Raw genomic sequence first — 24,816 nt, 5'->3', positions numbered from 1 at the left:
ATCTAGTCGCCCTGTCAACTCAGAAGCTGTCTAAGAACCAAATGCTTAAATTTAGAATATGCTAATAACTTCTTAAGACCAAGCAGATCTATCAGAGAGCAGAATTTGTCTGTTTCATTCAACTCTTAAAGTGTTTTTGTTTCTTTAAATTTCATAAAGTAATATATACACATGAAAAATGGTATAAAAAGGTAATAAATGAATAGTAAAGATCTATTCCTCCATTATCTTGACTCTTATCTCCATTACCCAGAGCTAACTACTTTAACATTTTCTTGTGTTTCCAGAAATAGCCATAGATATACAAGCATGTATATTTACCATTTTAAACGCAAAAAGATTACACTATATGTTTTGCTCTCTACTTTTTTAAAAATTAATAATAGACCTTACAGATCTTTCTACATCAACACATCTATATCCACTTTTCAAAATGATTATATTGAATGCTTACAATTTATTAAATCTGTCTTTTTTATAGTAGACATTTAGGTTGTTCTTAGTTTTCAGCTCTTACATATAATCTTTTTGCTATTACAGATTTTTATGATCACAGAATAAGTGTTCTTCTCTTTATTTCTTTTCATATAGTTCTTAGCTCTATTAAATTGAAAAGTCTGTCCTTATTTCTCAACAGAAAAATGACATGGATAATGAATGTGGCCATCAGATTCCCTACAACCAAACTGAATAACTGTGTCTTTTACCCTAAGTTACACTTTCTTGTTCTCTGTCCATTAATTTCTCAGCCACTTTCCCAAAATGCAACTTATAATCTGAAAAGATAGAAGTTGTACTGATTGATAAAAACAGGCAATAATTCTCAAGTTCAGGTCATCATAATAGCAAATATTAAAATTCAGTTATATCATTTAAATACAGGATAACTATTATGGGAGGAGCAAAAATTCTGAATCTTGTTCAGAATTTAAGAGCTTCGGTATTAAGAGCTCGTCTAATGTGAGTTTCGAAAATATGCACTCAGACTTTCCAGATGTACTTAAAAAGCTTATTGTTGTCTTTTTTTTTTTCTTGCAGTGAAGTACATGCGAGAGGCCACACCCTACGTGAAGAAGGGCTCCCCAGTGTCCGAGATTGGGTGGGAAACGCCTCCCCCCGAATCCCCTCGGTTAGGAAGCAGTTCCTCAGATCCTCTGTCACCGTCGTCACAGTCTTTCTCCTTCCATAGAGACCGGAAAAGCATCCCCCTCAAGATGTGCTACGTCACACGGAGCATGGCCTTGGCCGACACTGAGAACAGGTAAAGAGGGCCAAAGAGCTCTGCGGCTGCGGTGGTTTGAAGGGGACTATTGCCCGGGCTCTGCCTCTGTCCTTAAAACACTCACCGGTATCTAAAGAATAGCCTGAAACGGTGACACAGAGAGTGTGGGTTCAGGCCAAGCCTCCCTCCCTCTCTTCTTCCATTTTTCACCTTCCTTTCTTTTAACCTTGTGAAGAATCTGCACACTGAGCTCTGGTTCTGGAAAGGGATGAAGAATTGGAGTCGTAATCCTACGTGTCTTCCCTGGGTCTGCCATCACCAGTTTATGTGCCTTTTATGAGCCAGTTTCTCGAACCACTAAACCTCCATTTTGTCATCTATAAAATGGGAATAATTGAGATACATACCTCACTGTGTTATGGGGATTCCAGGAGGAACTCTGAGTGAAATGCGTAGCACAGGAAAACTTTCCATGACTATAAGCTATACTAATATTTCTTATTAATGTTAGATAGTAGTAAGCAAATCAGCCCCTCTGGGCCTCAATGCCCTTGACTCTGTATTTGGAAGGTTAGATGGGAGGATATTTAAAGCTATTTTCTCCCCTAATCTTCTTTTTGTGCTCTAGAGAGAAAGGAGTGGCTCCAGTCCAAGCCTGGGATGCTTTTCCCAAAGTCGGGACATGACGTTGTGTGCCACAGTACAGATATGCCACCCAGTCCATGGAGATTATGAGGAGTCCAGCCAGGATGAGCAAATATTTGAGGGGGTCCCTCTTCTCCCCAGAAATCTCACTTTAATTTGTCTGAACAGAAAACACATTTCTTGGAGGAAAACTAGATAGAGATAGGTAGAGAAGAGAGAGGGGAGCTGAGCCAGCAAATGAGGAATCTTGGTGACCTTTGCATCCATATTCAAATGCTAAAAATAGGAACAACTCCACTAGCCCATATTTAGAACATGTGTGGGGCAGCTGCAGCCCACCCCAGAAGGAAGTATTTGGCTAGATTCAGGAGTTGCTGAGGGGAAAAAGCCAAGAGGAATAAGGGCAGGACAAAATTTGCCTCCTTGGCCCCCAGCCCGATGCTTTTTTTTGTTGTTGTTCTCTTCCCAATAAGCTCACCCTAAGGAAGCTGCTGGCCTTTCTGGCTCCAGCCAGCTGCAGGATTCACCCCTCCTATGTCAGTTACAGCTTCATGGGGATCAGAGATCAGCAGCTTCTATGAGAGAGCCAGGGGGTATCGCGACAGATGAGTCAGAGTGGGCAGACAGGGAAGGAGGCAGAATTCTTAGATAATCCACGCCCATCTGTTCTTTCCCCCACCGCCTCGATTTCTGCTGCTTTTCTGGGCCTACAGTCGATGTCTTGATTACTCTGTGCATTTCCTCTCCCCTGGCCTCCTGCCCACCCAAGCAAACATGCCCTTCTTCCTGTCTGATGTCCAAGGGTTCAGACTTGATGAATTCGTGCTGGGCATCGTGCTAATTAACTCGGACCAGAGACTGCAAAGTGGCAGCATACAGTTGTACCCAGTTCACAGATATGTTTTTTAAATGGTCTAGCTAGTGTTTTAAAGGAATTTGAATTCGCGGCCACATCGAATAGTTGGGAAATTTTACCTTAAGGATCTGGGTTTCTGCTTTTCTCAAAAAATTGGAAGCTCTGGTGATATCAGGCCAGATCTGCAGGTAGGGCTCCAGCCTACAGGAGTCCAATAAAGGCTCCTCCTTGGACAAGGAAATGAACTTTCACTATCACTCCTATTGCCTTACACTTAGGGGATTTAATTAATTACCTGCCTGGTCCTTCACGCTTTCTGCCTAGTCCTTGAATCTATAACCCTGATTAATCCTTTTAACAGCCCTCCGAGTTTCTATCATTGTCTCCAACTATAGAGAAAACACTTAGGCTCAGTGCTCATATTAATTCCAAATATCATGGAGCTAAAGTACGATATCTCTGGATTTCAAACTCATGCTTGTAGAGTGAGTGACAGTATCAGTTTACCACTACCAGAAAAATACAGAGACTAGAAAACCTGAGATACTGTAGACATGATTAATGCACTGGTGGAGAGTTTAAGTAAGGATTCCAGCGGTGGACTTACATGTTATAACATTTCTCTCAAGACATTTAATTACATTTTAAAGAATATTTTGGGAGTCATCAGGTCTTAGTTCAAATACTAGAAACTTTATTCTGTCAAGCTACTAGAGGAAATGCGTTTTCAAACTTTTTTTTTTTATCAGTGCTCTTCAAGTCCACTAGTGATGAGTGTATTTAGGGCCTCCCAGGTGGCGGGGGACAGCCTGTCTTGCTAGGGTGTGAGAACCAGCAGGGCAGGACTGGAATGATACTCCTGCTAAGCCAGAACATCCAGGAGGGGACCTCAGTCCACACAGATCCCAAACTGCTGATAATAATATTAACCTTTCCTGATGTATACATACATCAAATCACTACAGTGTACACTTTAAGTATCTTACAGTTTTGTCAATATACCTAATAAAACTTAAAAAAAATATATTAGGGCCTTAGGTGGGTCTTGATCCTAGCTGAGGAAGAGATGAAAAGAAAAAGAAAACAAAGATTTTCTGGAACTCCTGGATTTTCTGGAACGCTGGGCAGAGTGTAATGTACCAGTCACAGATGTGCGCTCTGTGCGGAGTACGAGGCACCCCTAACACAGAGTGCTTTTAAATGACCAAAAATATAGGAATAAGCAAAGCATCCAAGGCAAATGCAAACTAATAGCAATAGCAAAAAGCGTCTCTTTTGATCTTGATAACATGACAGGGTAAAATGCAGACTGAATAAGCACAAAAATAAGACAAAGAAGGGCTGATTTATGCTAAAGGCCAGAGTTCGCAAGGAACATTCGACAGTTGTGAATGCACATCAGATAACGGAGCAGCGACATTTAGAGCAGAACCTGCAGGAGATGCAAGAAGAAATAGAAACATACCAATATTAGGTAATTTAACATACTACTGGCAGTCCACGGACAGGGCAGGTGGACAAAAAGTAAATAAGAATATAAAAGACCCCGACAACATAAATAATAAGGGAGATCTTGATGCATCACAAACTTAGCCCCCCGGTAATAGAGAATACACTTTCTTTTCAAAGCCACATAGAACGTTCACAAAATTAACCATCGATTAGGTCACAAAAAATGCAATAAATTCCATAAGGTAGAAGTAATACAGAAACAATCCTCTGATAGTAGTGGAATAAAACTAGGAAGTCCATAATAAAACCAAAGCATAGAAACTGAAACTGTAGCATTTCTAAACAATAAGAGTAATAATGAAGATAATGTACATATTAAATACAAAAGAGAAAGGAGGAAAAGGGGAGAGCATTGACTCCGGAGGCAGCTAGATCCACAATGGAATCTTAGTTTCACCACTGACGTATAAATTTGAGCAAGTATCCCATTTAATCCAAATACCTAGGAGTAGGTACTCTAATCTCTATTTTATAAACAGTTCAGAGAAGAGAACTGAAGCAAACCATAGATCTGGGATTCAAGCCAGGCCTAAGTGAAACCAAGCCCAATTTCTTTTTCTTTTTTTTTTCTATATTTTTAGTTGAGGCAACCCTTGTCAGCTTACAATCCCTCATTTTAAAATTTTTTTTACGCTTACAGCACTTAATCTTCCTAGGTGGTCTCCCATCCAAGGACTAACCAGGTCTGACCCTGCTTAGTTTCCGAGATCAGACAGCATAGGGCTTGTTCACCAAGCCCAATTTCTTAATCATGACACCTGATTGCCTCATATTCTAGCACCTGGCAGAACAGCTCACCTGAACCGTGAGCACCATGGCCAGGAGTTAATGGTCTCCTAGATACTAAAACCTGAGAACCGATGACAAATGTCACAGCATCTTGGGGCTAATCCCCTCAGTTGGTGACACACGGCTACTTAAAGTTTGCATTAAAAACTCTATAATGTTCAATTTCTCAACTAGAAACAGCCATAGAACAGCAGGCAGGATTGCTGCTCTTTCTGTGAAAAAGGTCACCCAGCAGGCACCGAATCCACAATAGCATGTCACTGCTAGTGGTTTTCAATGATTACAACATTTTAAAAATTCTACCTCTTAAATATCTCTTGTTTTTCATATTCATCTCTTCCCCTCACAGCCACTGCCCTTGTCCAAGCCACATCATCAGTCCTCCAGACTTGCTGAATGTATTTCCTACCAGGTGCTTTATTTCTTTCTAGTTTGCTCCTCCCCTACCCCCTTACCATCTACCCTATGCCCAGCCAGCCAAGGGAGCATCAAACACTCAAAACTTAACCATTTGGTCAAAATGAGTCTCTGTCACCTTCACTAATATCAAAACTCCTCAGTACTGCATAAAAACCAGTAAGATTTTGGATCTTTCCTTAATTCTCCGGCTCCTCTGTGCCTCCTCCTCAGTGCCCCAGAAACCCTTAATCAATCTGTGCATGGCCTTCACTTGCCTTCCCGTCAACTTCCTTGTCACCCTTTAAGCCTCGGCACAGGTGTAGCACAGGACTCACTACACCTTGTGCACAGATTCGGCCATGATAGCACCCTTTATAACAGCTTACAATTTTTTTCTTATGTGACTGCTCGGTTCTTTAAATCATAAGACCCTTGAGGTCTGGGGCATCCCATGTTTTCATTTTAATATCCAGCTTTCTAGAAAATTACTTGATACAAAGCAGACTTTCAAAAATATATGATACGTTAATAAATGAAAAGTAACATATTGATCTGTTCACTTTCAGTATTCTTACCTTTTCGAAAACTTGTCTTCCGAAATCTTTCACTAAGTCCTCTTGGGAATAAGATAATAAATAAAAACACAGTTCTATCTTGCCAGGATAAGCAAACTTAAAGAAACCGGGCCTAATAACCAAGCTTATGAGTGGGTGAAAGTAGATGGACCAATATGAGTGGCGTATGAAACTTTCATCATGACTGTGCATGCTAGGAACAGACTCCACTTAGACCTTCATAGTTAAATTATGGAGTTATGTACACAACCTTTCTTTAAAAATAGTGCACGTCTCTATGGTGCACAAGTGAAAAATTCACAGAAGGCGCTGTTGCGGTTTTAAATGGAAAAGTTTTACTCAGCACACTATGATTCAGAGGGGTATGATCTCATCAGTCCTATAGGACACATGGACATGTTCCCACAAAGTGCCCTAATGATATCATCACAACCCAGCACCCGATCTCCAGCCACAGGAATATGAAACACAATTAGTAGTCTAGTGACATTGGATCCATCTCTAAGGAGTGGACTCATATTAACCAAACAAGCCAAAATTCAGTTGTAATCGGCAGTATATTGTCAAACAGATGTCAAAACGCTCTTCCATAGAAGGATCTGTACGTCCTCCCATTATTGGCAGACTGTATCAGAAGGCAAGTAAAAATACAAGCAGAACACCAGAACACTAAGAAACAAAAGCAATGATAACCTTCAAGGCAACCTAAGCAATACATTCTTTCCATGTAGGCTAGCTGTGTGACAAATTAGACAAATTAAATTGTCATCAAGGTCATCAATACAAAAGATGCTAATAGACCCTACGAAGTATATTTTAGACGAGGAAGCTGGAAGCCTTCCCTTCCTGGATCAGGAGGGCCTTGCCAAGGTGGCTTTTATGTTAATTTCTGCTTTCCTGCATCTCCCATCTCCTTTGCGCTGCATATAAATGGACCCGAGTTCCCCCATCTGGTTCTTCTCTGTCCCCTTCAGTTCACATGGTCTTATCCCTTATGGGGATCTGAACACTGGACTTAGTTTGTTTTTGTTTTTGGTTTTTAAATCAAATTAAATCATTTTTCAATCCTGCCCACGCCCCCCCCCCCCGAAGTTCCTCCCATATCTCCTTGTTTGGAGTTTTAGATGATCCCAAATACATCAGTTACACATTTATAAAAAGATGGTCTTTTGATGACCAGCAAAAGAATAATCATCTTAGTAGTTTAGACCTATTTCTACCTTTTCCCGGTGTTTGTGCCCCCTCCACACACATCATATGTAGGGTTCTCAACTATACTCTTCAAACTTGAACTACTATTGGAAAATCTCCTCCTTTAACATATCCAGAATGAAGATTCTTGAGGTACTTATATCTGTTTTATCTCCATAGTAAATTCTTGTGAAAAGTGCTTCTTCTGTTAAGAGGCTCACAAAATCTGTTTGTTTATTTTTTTGTTCTTGTTTGGACATATTGTAGTGTCCTCATAATTGAAAATTTCCAGCAGATCATGACTAAAATTTACATTTTAGAAACAAAGGAAAATGTGAAGTCAATTTCTAATAGTGCTGAAGTAAGTAGACACAGTTTAAATACCTAAAACTGAGGCCCAACTTCACTATGTGCTAATATCAATGCATAAAACTCTAGAGCTGAAGTTAGAAAATATGGGTTTGAGGAAACTTCCAGTCAAGATAGCGGAGTAGGTAAATGCTGTGCTCACCTCCTCTCACAACCACATCAAAATTACAACTAACTACAGAACAGCCATCATGGGGAGTTGCCTGAAGTCTAGCCAAAGAGACACACAGAAGAGGCCACTTAAAGACCTCTAGGAGGGGTGGAGACACGGAATGGGCTGGTCCCACACCTGTGTGTAGCAGTTGAGAATCTGGAGGGATATCTAGCTGTGGGAGTCCCCCTGGAGGAACGTGGGGTCCCAACCCCACATCAGGGTTCCAGTGCTGGGAAGAGAGGTCCCCACAATTTCTGGTTGTGAAAACCAGCGGAGATTGTGGCTCAGTGAGATAGAGGGCTGCTGGATGGGCAGACATTTCTCTTAAGAGGCCCACGCGCACAGACTTACCTGCTGATGCATTCACTCAGAGCTCCAGCGCTGGGGCAGCAGCTCAAAAGGTGCTGGGAACAAATGGCGATAAACTGAATTCATATGACTTCAGGGAGAGGGCTGAGAGAGCAGCTTTCTCCCAGACAGAAGTGCTGGCCGAGAGCTTTGTTTCTTTGTTAAGCTCTCCAGCCCTGCGTGCAGACTCAGGCGCCGCCATTTCTGAGTCTCAATCAACCTGGCTACCCCACCTTGGTGCTTCCCTGAGACCCCGCCCCTCCCAGCTTGTGGGCCCACCTGAGCTGCATCCAGTGGATTTTTTGTATAAACGGTCTGTCTTAGCTCATGCTGTGGACTTTCCTAAAATCTCTCAAAAGTTCCCAAAACGTGAACAAGCAGCATCTGGCCTAAGTGTGCCCTGTACCCCTTGTTGAGCAGCCCTAAGCCTAGCACCAGCAGCAGCCAGCCTTGGTTTGCAGCTTGGCCTCTCGAGGCATATCCAAACCCAACATGGGTGATTGCCTAGTGGCTCATTCCAGGTGGCTGCAGGTAGGGCACAGGCTGTGGCTGAACTTTGCCTACAGCAGGGTCCCTCCCAGAAGGCCCCGGCCTGCACGCATGGTGGCCAGCTTCAGTCTGAGTCAGAGCTCAACCGGGGGCCATATCTGAGGATGCAAACGGCAGACCAGGTAGGCACCAGAACCCTGCTAAAGCAAATCGTGTTCAGTAAAGTCAGCCCCTGAACAATAGCTTCTCTGCTGTAGTCACCTGCCTGTCCTCAGAACCAATCGGCCTGAGGGTCAGTCCCTCCCATTGACATGCACATAGTGACCAAGGCTCAACTACAGCGGGAGGGAACACATAACCTATACAAGGGACACACCTGGAGCTCCTGGCTCAGGTGGCCAGGAAAACTGTGCTACTGGGCTCCACAGGACACCTACTACATAAGGCCACTCAACTAAGACTGGGAGACATAGCAGCCCTACCTAATACATGGAAACAAACACAGGGTGGAAGCCAAAATGAGGGAACAAAGAAACATGTCTGAAATGAAAGGACAGAACAAAGCCCCAGAAAAAGAGGTAAATGAAATGGAGATAAGCAATCCACCAGATGCAGAGTTCAAAACACCGGTTACAAGGAAGCTTGATGAACTCTGTGAGAACTTTAACAAAGAGATAGAAAACAAAAACGGAGATAGGAAAAAGAAAAAAAAAAAGAACCAGTCATAAATGAAGAATGCACCTTCGGAAGAATCAACCAACAGTAGATTAGATGAAGCAAAGAATCGAATTAGCGATACAGAAGATAAGGTAGCAGAAAACACCCAATCAGAACAGCAGTGAGAAAAAAGAATCCAAAAAACAAAAAATGAGGACTTTTTAAGGGGCCTCTGGGACATCAAGCATACCAATGTTTGCATCATAGGGATACTAGCAGGAGAAGAAAAAGAGAGAGCAAGGAATGGAAAACCTATTTCAAGAAATAATGATGGAGAAATTCCCCAATCTGATGAAGGAAATACATATACAAACCCAGGAAGCACAGAGAATTCCCAACGGCATGAACTCAAAGAGGCCCACACTGAGACACATCATAATTAATGCCAAAAGGCCAAAAATTAAAGACAAAAAGAGAATCTTAAAAGCCACAAGAGAAAAGGCAGTTAGTTTCCTGTACGGGAGCTCCCATAAGACTGTTGGCTGATTTCTCAACGGAAACTTTGCAGGCCAGTAGGGATTGGCATGAAATATGCAAACTGACGAAAAGCAAGGGCCTACAACCAAGATTATTCTACCGGCAAAGCCATTATTTAGAATCGAATGACAGATAAAAAGCTTCCCAGACAAGAAAAAGCTAAAGGAGTTCATCAACACCAAACCGGTATTAGAGGGACTTTTTTTAAGGAGAAGAAAGAAACAAGGTCAAAAATACTTTAGATAAATTGTCTGCTCTCTCTGATTCTCAGGTTACTTATCTATAAACTATGTTTAATAATACTGACCATGTATAATTATTGTGATGATTAGATGACTTAATGTAGACATCTCCTAAATCCTGGCAGCATAACCATGGCATAAATGTAGCTTTCAATAGAAGTACCCTCATTCCTGAGTGCAAGGAGAGGGGAAGGTTTTTTCCCACCAGAGGGAAGTTTCCAGGTCATCTTGCCAAGCTGTTGAGCAGAGGTTATTTTGTAAGACATTCTTACGTAGAGCTTTTTAGCCTTTTGACATTTCTGGCTCTCTGCGAGAACCTCAGTTCCAGTTTTGCAACTCATGGGCTTATAGAGCCTTAACTATCATCTATGTATCGAACTCCAAGTCTTCGGCCCACCCACCACTACCCAAACCGCTACCTGCCACAATGCCAACCCCACCCCGCTTTCCTAGGGTGCCTTATGATCGGCTTGAATACTCACCAACCTGCTTTTCAGTGTGCTCCCACCCATTTTTTTTTTTATATTTGACCTGGGAGTTTCTTATCCTTTCCTACAAGCTCACTATTAGATTAAAACACAAACAAGCAAACTTATCTTATTATATTTTGTTAGCATATCCAAGTGTTCAGAGCAGAAGGTTTTCTGAATTCGTGTAGACCACTGTTTTGCTGGAACTGGAAGCTTCATCACAAGGCTATGGAATTGTTTATAGTTGACTATATTGTGAACAAAAGTCAATGTTCTATTTTTTCAACTGTAATTTTTAAAAAAATAAGTTAAACTTTTACCAGTACATTTAAAATTAAAAACAAACAAACAAACAAAAATGGGAGTATTATCTTTTGGATAATACTTTCATTTGAAAGTATGGACTTCCCTCTACCAACCCTCAGGAATACCACTTTAGCAATACTAGTCATCTCTTTTTTCCTTCCTTCCTTCCTTCCTTCCTTCCTTCCTTCCTTCCTTCCTTCCTTCCTCCCTCCCTCCCTCCCTCCCTATCTATCTACCTACCCATCTATCCTTTCTTCTTACCTAGACAGCCTTTGTGAAATATTTTTGTTACTATACAAAGGACACGGATAAAAAGAGTGATGACCTTGGCATTTGATTCAACAGTGCACACGTTCTGCATTTGAGAAATATAGGAAGTCAAATATGCAGTAACATTTCAACAATTTGTTTGAAGGTGGTTGGTGAGAGGAAATTCAGGGCTGAATTAGTCAGAAACCTTAAACAGGAAATGAAGTCTTAGACAGTTGTACTATTTTAAAATGCACATAGTGAGACAAACGGTTGTACTCTTTTTAAGTGCACATAGTAAGAAAGCATGCCTGTAGCATTCATATTAGACCTAAGAAAACAGGTAAGACACTCCCTTTTTAAAGTTATTTTAAATGTAGGTTTAAATGTTATCAAAACCTTAAAGGACGATAGTTTAAAAATTAAATAGATTTAAAAGATTTTTTTTTTTTTTAAAAGCAATGGGTGTTTATCATTAATTTTGCAGTCCATTTGTAAATCAATCCACAGACTCATGTCTGATATCTGGGCAATTTTCTCCTTTATTTGTTTGATTATGTCCTCCTCTGTGTTCTTTCTTCTCTCTGCATCCCCTGTTGGAAAGATTTCGAACCTCCTGAATTGATTTTCTAAGTCCGTTTCTTTCTCTATTAATTCTATCTCATTTTTTTTTTTTACTTTATTTTTTGACTATTTCTATAAATATATTCTGTTTAAGTTTCAGCAATTATATTTTAGCTCTTTTTGTTCTCTGAATGTTTCTTTTTAATAGAATTTTGTTCTTTTGTTTTATGGATGCCGTATTTTCAGTTCTTGGAGACTATTAATCAGTTTTGTTAATTTTCCTTTGTTGGTGCAATTTGTTTCTCCAGTGACTTTTTCTGTCTGTTTGGCTTGTCATCTTCCTTGCTGGAAGTTTTCCTTAAATGTCGGATGATCCTTTGCTACCTGCTCATTTTTCATACTGAGAGACTAAGAAGCCTGTTGGAACCGGTGTGCATGAGGGAGGCTTATCAAGCGGTGAGAATTCCTGTACAGTTATTGCTTGGCAAGTGAGCCTTAGTAAGAGACCCCTTCTGATTCTGCGAATGGGGTATTGGGAAGTTATCTCTGGGTCCAGTGAGTTTCTTAACAGAGAACCATCCAGTCTCTTTCCCTGAGTGTGGGTAGTGTCAAGAGGATGAGAGAGCACCAGCTGCCAGCTTTCTGAGAGTCCCACCGCTCAGCTTAAAGACCTCACACAGGACCCTTGTCTTCAGCCCTGCGCCACCCCTGACCCTCTCTCTGGAGATGCCAAGCACCCCTCCCCCACCCCCATGTCGTGCAGAGCCAGGAGCCTCTCGCTTTCCTGGAATTCTCTCTGCAGCCCTTTAGCTTGTACCCTCCTTGGCGCTCGGTCCACTTTGCAGTCAGTAACCTGGCTCCATCTGACTGCACTGCTGTCTGTCCTTCATACGCATATTGAGTGCTTGCCTCTCTTATTCTCCTGTGGGTTTATCCCTGTTTTACTGATTTTTTTTGCTGGGATCTTCTAAGGGAGAGGAGACGAAATGAATGGCCAAGCCTCTATTGTTTTTCCCTTGCATAAGTTGCATCTTTGTATACAACCGAGTGCACAGAAGGTTCATTTTTTTAAATTAAGTTTATTGGGGTAACGTTGCTTAATACAATTGTATAATTTTCAGGCGTACATTATAAGTTCACATCTGTATATTCTATTGTGTGTTTACCACCCAAAGTCCAATTTCCTTCAGCTACCATATATCTGATCCCCTTTACCCACTTCACCCTCCCCTTAGCCCACAAAAGGTTCATTTTAATGAGCTTAAAAAACATTTTCATAGCCTCGTTATTTTAAGAAAATTTGTTTCCTTCATAAGTAAATGTCAGTATCATCCTGATTATCATACATTTTTATTAATGGGAGATGAATTAGTGAGGTTTCCTTGGCAATGATAAGCTAGTTTAAAAAAGAGAATTTAACTATCTTTGGTTAGCCTTGAGAAAAAGAGTGGAGGAGCGAGGCTGCCAAGAATGGTCCCGCGATTACACCAATACACAATAAAATGAATTTGTTTTAGCCCTTTCCCATGCCTCTAGGGATCATTCCGGGAAAATCTCAGTTTCCCTTCTTTTAAGGGCACTTCGAGAGGTTGAACTTGACCATCTTGGTTCTGAGAGATTTTTGCAACGTTGACTCTCACTGTTTAGATCTTGATCCTTTTCTCGTCATACATTAATTGAACTCCATTTGATTTGCAAAATGCTGCCCCAGGATTTTCCAGCTGAGATAATGAAGCTTCTGAAAATAACCCCAATGCTATCATGCAGGCGTCCTCTATGCAAGCAGGCATCACCTACCGTGGGATGGAGAAAAGCAAGAGATGAGAGGCTGGGGGTCACAGAGCAGTCCCCGCCCTCCCTCCCTTCTGCACATGTGTGAAATTTTATTTTCCTTAGTGCAGGATGGGTTTGGGGCGCTGAGTGCTGCACATACATTGAGAACAACACCTACTTGGACATACAGGCGCTGAGTCCGTTGACAGATACTCCCTCTGTTCCCAAATATTATTAGAATAGGAATTTTGACCTTCCTGATTCATTACACCTGGTTGAGATTCCTTCCCTTTTCTTAAATTTCACGTTGTAAATAGTTCTGACCGTTCCGGTTCTTGGCGAGGTGCTGAGGCTGCAGCAGTGACCAAGTTCTTGCAGCGACATGGCTTACCCTCAGGTAGGGACTATGTACAAGTAAGCCAGCAATTACAAAACTATAAATAGGTGACGAAGGAAGCGAAGAGTCCTGTGGAAGCCCCCCTCATAGGAAAACTCCCTGATCTGAAGTTCTGGTTTTGGAGGGCTTAGGGGGTTGCAAAGGGAGTGACTGTCAGAGGAAGTGATGTCTACGCTGAGACTTGAATAATAAAATAGAAGTTAGCCAGCTCGAAGGTTGGGGTAGAAAGAGAAGGAGGGTGTTCTTGGAAAAGAAATAGTATGAGTCTCGTCACCGAGGCAAGAAAAAAAATATAGTTCTGTGAAAGAGCTGGAAGAAGTTTAGTCTCTTTGGAGCAATCTATGTAAGAAAAATGTGTCCACAGTCTAGAGAGGTTGTCTCCATCAGAGCGAAGTCGTTTCATGGCTTGGGCCTTATCTCAGGAGGGGTCTGAAGCTGTGAGACGACATAACAAAGGTGTCAGGCTTCTCGGTAGAGGGTGGGCTGGAAGGAGGCAAGACGGAGGCTGGGGGAGCCATTAGGGGCACACTGCAGAAACTGAGGCGAGAAACTATCCTGGCTTCTCCTACAGTAAGACTGTGCACCCAAGAGATGTTGGATGAATTTAAGAGATCGTAAGAGATGGAATCTACAGAAGTTCAACATAAATGGGCTTGGATGGGTGAAGACAAAGCAGACGTTCAGAACCAATTTTTCTCTGTCATCCATGGACATAGAGCCATGGTCAGCCATATACCTGGCCCTATTTTCTGGAGTTTTACCCTGGCTCTGAGTGAATGGGCCTGAGGACAGGTGTTTTTCTATGGAGGGTAGGCACAGGTAGAGGCAGAGGACAGGTTTAGGCCTTCGGAGATGGTTGAGAGTAGAATGTGACTTGCCTTGTGGCATGTTTAGGTCCCCAGCTGGCTTTGGAAGTATAAATTTAGCAGCTTATATTGTTTGCCTTCTGCATTGGCCACAGTTCTTAGAACGGCACATGGAAAACACTAAGTACAGAACGGCAATTGCCATCCTGTAGGTTGGGATCCAGGCGGGACAACTCTTGAAAGGTTAACAAAAGAGTGTTTGCCGAAGGGACTATTTGGGTTGTGGTAAAGGGACCAACAATGGATAGAGAAGCACCCAGAGTTTAGCAAAGGTGGGAAGCTGTTTGCACCCCTAGGACCAAGGAGCAGAGGGAGCGAGCTACTGCGGCCTGGTGAGTTCTAGATCCCTGGGAGATGAACAGTGGCCCAGAGAGTGTTAGAGGTAGGTCCATACCCCCGACCTCTCTCTTCTCCCACCCTAGAATCTCCTGCGCATGCTTCTGATTGGCTGCACACAGCTGGAAGCCAGTGGCTAGAGAGCCTATGCGATGCCGTTTACTACTTAGAGTTTGACATCTTGGAGCGCAGAGCAAGGCAGAGAAATGCAGAGAATGAACTGAAGGCAAAAACAGAAAAAAAAAATCACAAAAGTGTAATTTCGTTCTGCCTCTTTGAAAATAGGTCTGATATGTATATGACAAGTGATAACTAGTTGTGAGAAAAATGTGGTTAACTCAAACACTTCATTTCCTGACCTTGTTATAGAAAAACATCTTGGACAGCCCCAAATCAATACGTATAATTTCTGGCTTAATAAAAGGTGTTACGCTCCGTCAGGAGGTTTGATCAAGATTTCTTTTAGCCATGGCGGTGCAGGCTGGATGAAGAGGTGACCATTGAAAATCGCAGAGAATAAATGTATGTCACTCAAGCCGGAAGCTGCAGAAGGGCACTGGAACTGGGCAGGGCAGCTCAGCTAAGAAATGGCCTTGGCCATGGATTTTTGTCCTCCTTTCTGAAAGCGGCAGTGGGCTAGAGGGAGTGTCCTCTCCCTTATGACAGAGCTGGGGCTGTAGAAGGTGTAGTAGGTAAGAGGGCTGCTGTCACCATGCCAAGCTGGTGTTGACAGGGAGATACTCATAAAAAGGCAACGGAGAGACAGACAGAAGATGTGAGGGGAGGAAGGGGTCCATTAGAGCAGCGACCACTGGTCACGGGGATCGAAACTCTAGACTGCAAAACCTTTTTAATGTTAATTTGCTCTCATCTAAAATTCCAACTCACTTACCCTTTGGGACACACTTTCACTTGTTATGTGCTGCTTTGATTTCCCCTGGAATAACCGCCCACCCCCTACCCCATTATGAAACGCACAGTAAAGGGCTAGTGGTGCAATTTGTTTTCGTTTCCTATATTATTAAATATTCAGGCAGTCGGGAAATGTTTTCTCATGTTACCTGGAAACGAAACACTAGATCCAGAAGTCAGAATTCTTGGAGCTCTGCTCTCAAGCTCTCTGATGACATGTCCAACCGCCCATGTTGTGCAGTCTTGAAAAGATGATTGACTTTCAGGCCAGGCCAACCTGGGTTTCATCACTGGCTCTTTTACTTATCTGGGTAACTTTGGTCAATTTACTTAACTTCTTTAAATTTTTAATATATATAGTATCTCTATATATGTACTGCTTTAAGAATTAAGAAAGTTGATATGTGCCTAATATCTGGGACATAATAGGCATTTAGCAAATGTAATCTCTTTCGGTTCATTCATTTTTTTCATTCATTCGTTTTTCAGAAATGTCCCTTCCTAATAAGATTATCAAAGGCGCGTTAAGAATTTTGGGGGTTGTATTATTAACTGCTTGGAAAGCCCTGGGGAAAATTTTGAGTTGAAAAGTATAAAAAGCTATTTGGGAGGTGGAAAACCACCGCGTGGCTTTATACATTTTTTCTGAAACCTCATAAGTAGTTGCTGACAGTTTGAAGAACCGAGTCTATTTGCAAAAAGATACTTCTTTGAAATAATTTCTTCAGGAAAGACAGAGACAGGACTTGAGTCACTGAGAAGGAGTAAACACCTATCAAGGCCACATAGAGTTATATGGAAATACCCCAACGAGTCTTGTCGGTAAAATTCTCTAGCCTGCTGACAGATACGTCGAGAAGGAGAGAGACAGTTAAAACTGCATACATGAGTCAGAGCAGGAATTCAAACCAAAATAGTTCTGCTGATACCATAGTAATCCCAGGACCCTACTGACTTCAGTTTGCATCAGTTTCCAGGCTTTGCAAATCTATTCTCATTACATATGTGTACCAAGTTATAATAGTTCTATGCATGTGCAACCAGCGGCATAGAGAACATGTGTTTTGGTCATCTTTTTCTAGTTCTGAAGATTTTTCCGTTGTGTTCCATCCATCTTTTCTTCCCAAATCCTTCATAAGATGAGACGTATACCATTTTGAGGCATTTTGATGTCTGTGGAGGAAAGAAGAACTAACTAGTACATATTGGCATTGAGCTAAATGAACTAACCAAACCTCCATTACAAGCCAATGTTCAGAGCAGCTGAAAACTATTGAACTGTTGCTCCCATAGAAGTCCACATGTGGTCGTGGAAAGAGCCTGTGGTCTTGAAAACAGTAGGACTTAGGTTTAAATCCTAGCTCTTTGTGATCTTAGACACCTTATTTTACCTCTCTAAGCCCAGTTAATCCATCTGTAAAATGGGTATAATAAGACCTACTTTTCAGAGTTGTTACACAGATTAAATGCCTTTCAAAACGAGTCACATATAATGTCTTGGATAATGTGAGTTTCCTCAGGGAATGTATACAGCCACTAAATGAAAATGTACATGAATTTTGCTCTGAATTTTGGAAGAATAGAATTTATTATATAGTTCATTTACATGAATTTTAAAGCTAAAAGAGAGACTTCAAACAAATTTATGCTCGTAGTTATTTTATCTCAAACCTAGACCCCCTGAAAGTCCAGGTTCACTCATTTCAACAATTAAGCATTCTCAGATAGAAAGTTATTAGAATTTATGTATATAACAGTATTTAGCAGAAGTTATTAGTCACGTTGCAGTGAAATAAATAGAAGCCAGTCTAGGTAACTTAAGCAGAGAGGGATTCCATACAGGCATACCTCAGAGATATTACGGGTGCAGTTTCAGTGTAAAGCGAGTATCGCAATAAAGCGAGTCATAACCTTTCTGTTGGTGGAGGGTCTTGATTTCAAGTTGTAAAAAAATGCAACGTCTGTGGAGTGCAACAAAGCAAAGCACAATAAAACGAGGTATACCGGTATAAGGAATTAATTGCTTATTAAAAAAAAATGGGAAGACTACAGGTTGGGTCTCTATTAATAACCCTTGGAACTCTATAAAACTGACATAATCAGGAAAGTGGGTAACCGAGAGACTGCTTTTGCAACTATTGAAATTGTACAGGACCAGAGCAGTGATCCAGGAACCAGGAAACTGGGGTAAGGATGCTGGCACCGTGGAGCTGCCTCTTTACACCCCGAAAGCTGGTGATTGAACACTATCACTATCGCCTCTTCTTTCTGACACTGACAGCCTTGCATATCTCTGCTTTACTTTTTGGACAGGTAGCATATACCTACTCGACCTCATTGCACTCTATGATGCAGAATGCTTTTAAAAAATCTGTCTTTCCAGATTCTCTTGTAGCTAAGATTCTGAAGACAGTATATATGTGTGTGTGTGTGTATGTGTGTATGTATGTGTGTGTGTATATATATATATATACACATATATGTGTATATATAGATATCTATATAGCGATATAGATATAGATATAGATATATAGATACAGATATATCTTCATGAGGTTTGGTGGAAGTGAAGAGGAGGACATACTCCTGATGTTCTGATCGCCACTGGCCAGTGACTGGCTCAGGGTAGGCACTGAATAAATATTCGTTGGGTGAATGTATGGATGGATGAACGGGCTGCTGAGTGGGTTAAGGAAAGGGGATGCCAGAAAGGCCCAAGAGACAGAGAAGAGCATCCCAGCTTTCCCAGTCAGCATCCCACAGTCTGCATATTACCCTGGGCAGGACCAAACAGAGGCTTAGAATTTCTTGAGCTGTGATCTTTGTGGTGCCTCGGAAGTTCCCCGAGATATTCCTGATCCCCAGACAGAAAAATCCTTCTTTGCAATGATTGCCTCAGTCAGTATATTAGGTTGCGAAAACTGAGGCACCATTTATTAGAGAAAAAAAAAAAAATGCCCTTCAACTAAGACCACAATGCAGCATATTCATTTTTCCCAAGGGAACCAGAACTGTGACCTCTGCTGGCCTATTTGTAAGAGTCGGAAAGCTTTAATATCGCAATGAGCTCCAAGCAGCCTCCCCTCCGCGGGGCCAGCGCTCTTATTGAGGTTGCAGCCCTTCACCTTAGAATTGCTCGTCCTGAGTAGCTGTAAACTGGAGCCCAGAAGGGCTGGTGGGGAGGAGGGGTGGCCTTGGGGTTGGCCTCGGGAAGGTCAGCGGCTCTCCCCTTCCAGGAGGCCGTGGAGCTGCAGCCATAATGGAGCAAGAGGGCTCCAGGTCCAGGCACTCCTGGGGCCCTGGAAGAATTCGTGCTGCTCCAGATCATCCCGCTGTCCTTGCACTGCCCTACATAGCCCAAGCAGAGGGGATGGCTTACAATGACAGGGCATCCACGTCCAGCCTGCAGAAGCATTTCTGTCAGGGGTCAGCCAGGAAAACCGACTACTCTGGCATTTTAAACAGAGGGAGCTGAATGTAGGGAATTGGTAATAACGGTGAAGGAAATGCTAAAAAAGCACCAAGGGTTTTCCCTTCCTTCTGCCTCCGGTCTCCCTCAGTGCATCATATGGGCAGAAGCCATGTGACACAGAAGTCTCAAGTAATGATCCCTCTGTCTTGTCCTATCATCTTATTGAGCAAAGTCAGGGAAAGTACAGGGAATGAATTTGAGGGCCGGGAGTCCTAGAACAGGTCCTCCTGTTTTCCCTGTAATTCAAGGCAGTTTCTCAGACTCTGTGGACTCTTATCAACCATTGTTTAAGTAGCGTGCACGTTTATAGCATGCATGGGCTGCGACCACGTGCTATCATTGCCTGATTCTCTCTCTGAGCTGATTTCTTAGTGCAGGGGTTTGATCTAGTGCATACTTAATTATCCAGTTCCTTATTCAATGTCTGACATGTGGTAGGTGCTCAGTACGTGTCTGCCAATGGAATGAATGATTTCACGAGTGCAAGGAAGCTAGACCTGTACTTCCAAGAGCATGATACTTTCTTAAGAGTTGAAAGGAACCTTAGAGAATAGTTGATACCGGAGTAAACCAAAGCTCAATTGAGAAGGGTTCCCAGGTTACGACAGAGACTTCGTGGCAAAACAAGACATGATGTCTTGATGTCTTCTAGCTCCTTGCTACTCCGAGTAGTAGGTGTGCTACAGGAGCAGCAGCAGCAGCAGCAATACCTGGGGCTTTGGGAGAAACGCTCAATCTCATGCCCCGCACCAGACTGTTGAACCAGGATCTGCTTTTTAATTTGACTCCTTCCGTTCTCGTTTGAGAGGCATTTTCATTTTGACTAGATCACTGGGCTTTCAACAACTAATCTCTCTCATCCTTTAGCCGAATGTCCTGTTTTGTTTTGTTTTGTTTTCTAGAGATGAAATTCAATTTCCTAGTGAATCCACATGTGTGAGGAATTTATTAAGGAGGGGATAGTGGTGAGGAAATTAATTAAATTCACTCAGTGCCTTGGAAATAAAGCTTTAACAAATGATCAGAAAAAAGTTCCTACAGTGAAGATGAGATACCCGGTTTCTTGTTTAGAATGGCACCTCCCCTGGCTCAGATCAAGGCAAAATGTCAGCTGCTCCAACTTGTGAAAGGTCGACATATTGCTGCCGACTTTTACAAAATGCTTATCTCAAAACTGGAGGCACCGTGGTGATGGTGATGTGTGCATAATCTGACCCCTTGATCTCATCAACCTGGTACCCTTATCCCAGCCTGCTTCATTCCTTCAGGTTCTAAGCTGGAGTCTCTCGAGGCTTCGTTTTCTCCTATCTGAAGCAGAGCCAACTTTCTATTGTAGTTATAGGAACAGAGTAAGAGCATGAAACACAGAAGTTAACAGTCCATCAGCAGAAAGTATTTCCTTCTAGAATTTCAGCTTCCGCCCCTAAGTCTAAGCCTAGAGGGCTGCTTACAATTAGTAAAAATCAGGTGATTTGTGTTTCTTATTTCCTCCAGCCCTACTTGATGCAAAATTAATGATGGTATTGGCAGGGATCAGAAGAAAGAAGGGGATATTAAAGAATGGGTAATCGCCAAGCCCTATAATTAGTTTCTTCTAAAGTTGTTTGCTGTATCTGTAAACCGATGCCAGGGTGGCAGGCACCTTTGGGGGCTGGTACACCATTGTAGAGATAGTACTGCCCAATAAATGTCTTTGAACTGACCCGAAGTGAATATAGTCTAATCTGTCACTTAATACATCAGTGATGCTAAATGCCATAGTGCCTTCATAATAAAGCGTATCACACTGAAAAGACTATATATCTTAAAGAAATATCTTAAAAGGCAAGGTACGAGACTTCCACTCTGTTCAAGATGAAGTTATAGGAAATAGATTTACTCCCACCTGAAACAACCAAAAAATAGGCACAATATGTGCTCAAAACCTTGGATAGCAGGCAGTGATCTCTGAGAAATGGGAAACCAACAAGACGATCCCTGAGATCACTCTAGCTTTCCGCCTTGAGAGCGTTTTCAGGCCATATCACAGGGAGAGGGAACCCCAGCAGAGCCCTAGAGGCTCCCTGAGTTGGGAAGAGAGAGCTGAGAGTCCAGGAAGACCAAAATAGCTAGCATCCACAATGCAGACAGCAGAGACGAGAGAGCTGCACAGAGAGAATTCTGGTGATTTGAAGAGGATCCCCTTAAGTTTATCTGACCACCAATCAGCACATGTGTGTGTGAGGAAGCTAAAAAAGGCCAGGGAATAAACGAGCCCACAAGATGAGAGATAACGTTGCTCAACATTCACGTAAGGCCAGGAATAGTGCCTACCCTGACAGTGGGACTGCAACATATTGTGGTTCACAGGTCATCGGGCCTCCCTTTAGCAGAGGGACAGAGTTTGCCCTTGATACACCACTGCTCAGTCCTGCCTAACAAACCTTAAAAGCAATACCTGTAAGGACCAAATGTTTTCTGAGTAACTTTTGTTCCAGAAAAAGAAATACTCGAGAATATAAAAATATCCAGCACTCGACAAGGTAGTATTCAGTGTCTGACATCTACTATAAAAATTACCAGCATGCGAAGAAGTAGGAAAATATGATCCATGATGAAGTGGAAAATGAATCAATGGAAATTGACCAAGAACTGATACAGATATTAGAATTACCCAACAAGGACATTGAAACACGTAAAAAAAAAAAAGATGCAAACCAAACTCCTAGAGATGAAAACTACTATGTGCAAAATGGAAAATACACTGGATGGGGTTGCTAGCAAGTAAGACTTGGTAACAGAAACTGTACACAATGAAACACAGAGATAAAAGATAATTTTTTAAAGAAATGAAGTGAGAATTGATGAGCTATGATACAAATTCAAGCAGCCTACTATATCTATAGTTGGGTCCTCGAAGCGGGCAGAGGACAGAAAACCATTTGAAAAACCAATGGCTGAAAATTGTCTAAATTTGAGGGAAACTATTAACCCATAGCTCCACAGAAGCTTAATAAGCACCATGGATATGATCACGTGTGAAAGAAAGTGACACTAAAGTATACTATCATCAAATGGCTCAACGCCGGTGATAAAAAGAAAATCTCGAAAGCTGCCAAAAATAAGGCCACATTAGATAGAGAGAAACAAACGGAAAGCAGCTGCTAAATATTTGTGTTTCCCCTTTACCACAATTCACGAATTGAAAACTAATTCCCAATGTGATGGTGTGAGCAGGCAGGACTTTGGAAAGGTGATTAGGTGATGAAGGTGGAGCCCTTACGAATGGGATCGGTGTCCTTATAAAAGAGACGTAGAAAGCTCCCGGCCTCTTCCAGCATGCGAGGACACAGCGAGAAGATAGCCATTTATGAACTAGAAAGATGGTCCTCACTAGACACCAAATCTGCCAGTGCCTTGATCATGTACTTTCCAGAATCCAGAACTGTGAGCGATACATTTCTGTTGTTTATAAGCTATCCAGTTTATATCCTGTTATAGCATCCTGAACAGACTAAGGTGCCGGTTGATTTTCCATTAGAACAAATGCAAATGAGAAGATAGTCAAGCAATATTTCTAGATACTAAAAGAGAATAAACCTGTTAAGTTAGAATTCTATACCCAGTGAAAATACCTTTTGAACATCAAGGTAATTTTAGCATTACCTAGAATTAAAAAAAAAAAAAAAAAGACATTCTGACACATAAAGGCATGAAGGACACATCACCTGCAGGCCTGTACTATAAGAAATGTTAAAGTCTTTCAGGCCGAAAGAAAGTAATAACAAATAGAAATATGGATATACAGAAAGGAATGACTGTTTACTGAATATACTGTTAAGATGGCAACTCTCCCCTCATTGATCTGTAGGGTCAATGCCGTACCACGCAAAATCTTAGCAGGCTTTTCTGTACAAATTAGCAAACTGATTTCTAACATTCATATGGAAATGCAAAAGACCTAGAATAGCCAAATGGCTTTGAAGAAAGCAAAATTGGAAGACTAACACTACCTCATTCAAGACTTTTTCTAAAGTTACAGTATATGAGAAAACTTAACGTGCATTTACATGAAGTAAATGTTCCAGGAATGGCACCAAAAGCACAATCCATAAAGAAAAAAAAAATGAAAATTGAATTTTATTAAAATTAAGTGTATTTTTAAGAGAATGAGAACACAAGTCACAGACTAGGAGAAAGCATTTAGAAAGCATATATCTAACAAAGGCCTTGTATCCAGAAAATATATATTAAAAACTCTCTAAATTCAATAATAAAAAGCAATAATACAGTTTATAAATGGGCAAAAATTTATGCAGATACTTCACCATAGAAGATAGATGGATAGGAAATCAGTACATGAAAAGATGTTCTACATCATCGATCATTACAGACATGTAAATTAAAGCCATAATGAGATACCAACCACTATGTACATTAACCTGAGTAAAATTGAAAATACCGATCATATCAAGTGTTGACAAGGATATGGAAGAATTATAACCTCCATACACTGCTGATTGAGAATGAAAAAATGTACAACTACTTTGGTTTCATAATTCTTTAGTATGTTAAACACAGCCCTCCCATATGAACCAGTAGTTCCACTCCTAGCTATTTACTCAAGAGAAATGAAAGCATGTTTCCATAAAAAAAAAAACACAAATATTAATGACAGCATTATTTATAATAACCAAACACTAGAAGCAGCCCACGTGTCCATCAAAAGGTGAATAACAGTGGTATATTCATATAATGACTTACTACTCAGCAATAAAAGGGAATGAACTATTGACACATACTATAACACGTATGAATTGCAACTTAATTATGTTGTATGGGAGCCAGAAAAAACTAATATAGACTGTTATTCCATTTCTTAAAATTCTAGATAATTCTAATTAAGCTATAGTAAGAGAAACGGAGGGAAGAAGATTTATGGTGGGTATTAGTATGTCTAAACTTATTGTACACTTAAAATACATAGTTTATGTCAATTATACTTAAATAACACTGTTTAAAAAAATAAATGCAGTTATAGAAATAGTTTTCCAGATAAACTAGACTGCTTACTATTCCTGAACATCCTCAGCGTTTGTGCCTCTCTGTTCTGGTCATCGTGTCCCCACAGACTGGAATGTCCTCCCTCCATTTGCCACCTGTCAAAATCCTCTTATTTCTTAAGCCCTGTCTCACACGCCTTTATCTTTCTGAAGTACTTCCTGATTCTTACAATCCAGCATGCATTCCTCGAATACTGCATACTTCTTTAATGCCACACCTGTTCTGCCATGTATTATAATTATTTGGGTACCATCTTCCTCATCAGGCTGTAGAGGGCTTGGACTACATCCAACTTATCTTTGTATCCCACTCCTCCCATGCATAACAGAATCTAGTATTTATGCATGGGTATTTTGAATTCACTATTTGGAGAACACAGTTTCTCAAAGTATTAATACAGAAATCAAATGGTCAAAATAAAATGTGCTTCTTACTCTGCTGTA

The 24,816-nt window shown here is 41.3% G+C and overlaps 1 protein-coding gene across 1 annotated transcript in view; it reads left to right on the top strand.

The window, feature by feature from the left end:
• The window catches only part of SNTB1 (syntrophin beta 1), a 192,501-nt gene that overhangs the window by 91,944 nt on the left and 75,741 nt on the right, over window positions 1–24,816 (top strand). The window contains exon 2 of the mRNA XM_016156574.2: window positions 1,039–1,261. Coding sequence (XP_016012060.2) covers window positions 1,039–1,261 — 223 coding nt within the window. The remainder of the gene's footprint in view (window positions 1–1,038; window positions 1,262–24,816) is intronic.

This window comes from Rousettus aegyptiacus, unplaced genomic scaffold (genome assembly GCF_014176215.1).
Source record: "Rousettus aegyptiacus isolate mRouAeg1 unplaced genomic scaffold, mRouAeg1.p scaffold_m13_p_15, whole genome shotgun sequence".
Lineage (NCBI taxonomy): Eukaryota > Metazoa > Chordata > Mammalia > Chiroptera > Pteropodidae > Rousettus > Rousettus aegyptiacus.
The sequence above is the reverse complement of the archived record's forward strand: the minus strand, read 5'-3'. Positions and strand labels throughout refer to the sequence as shown.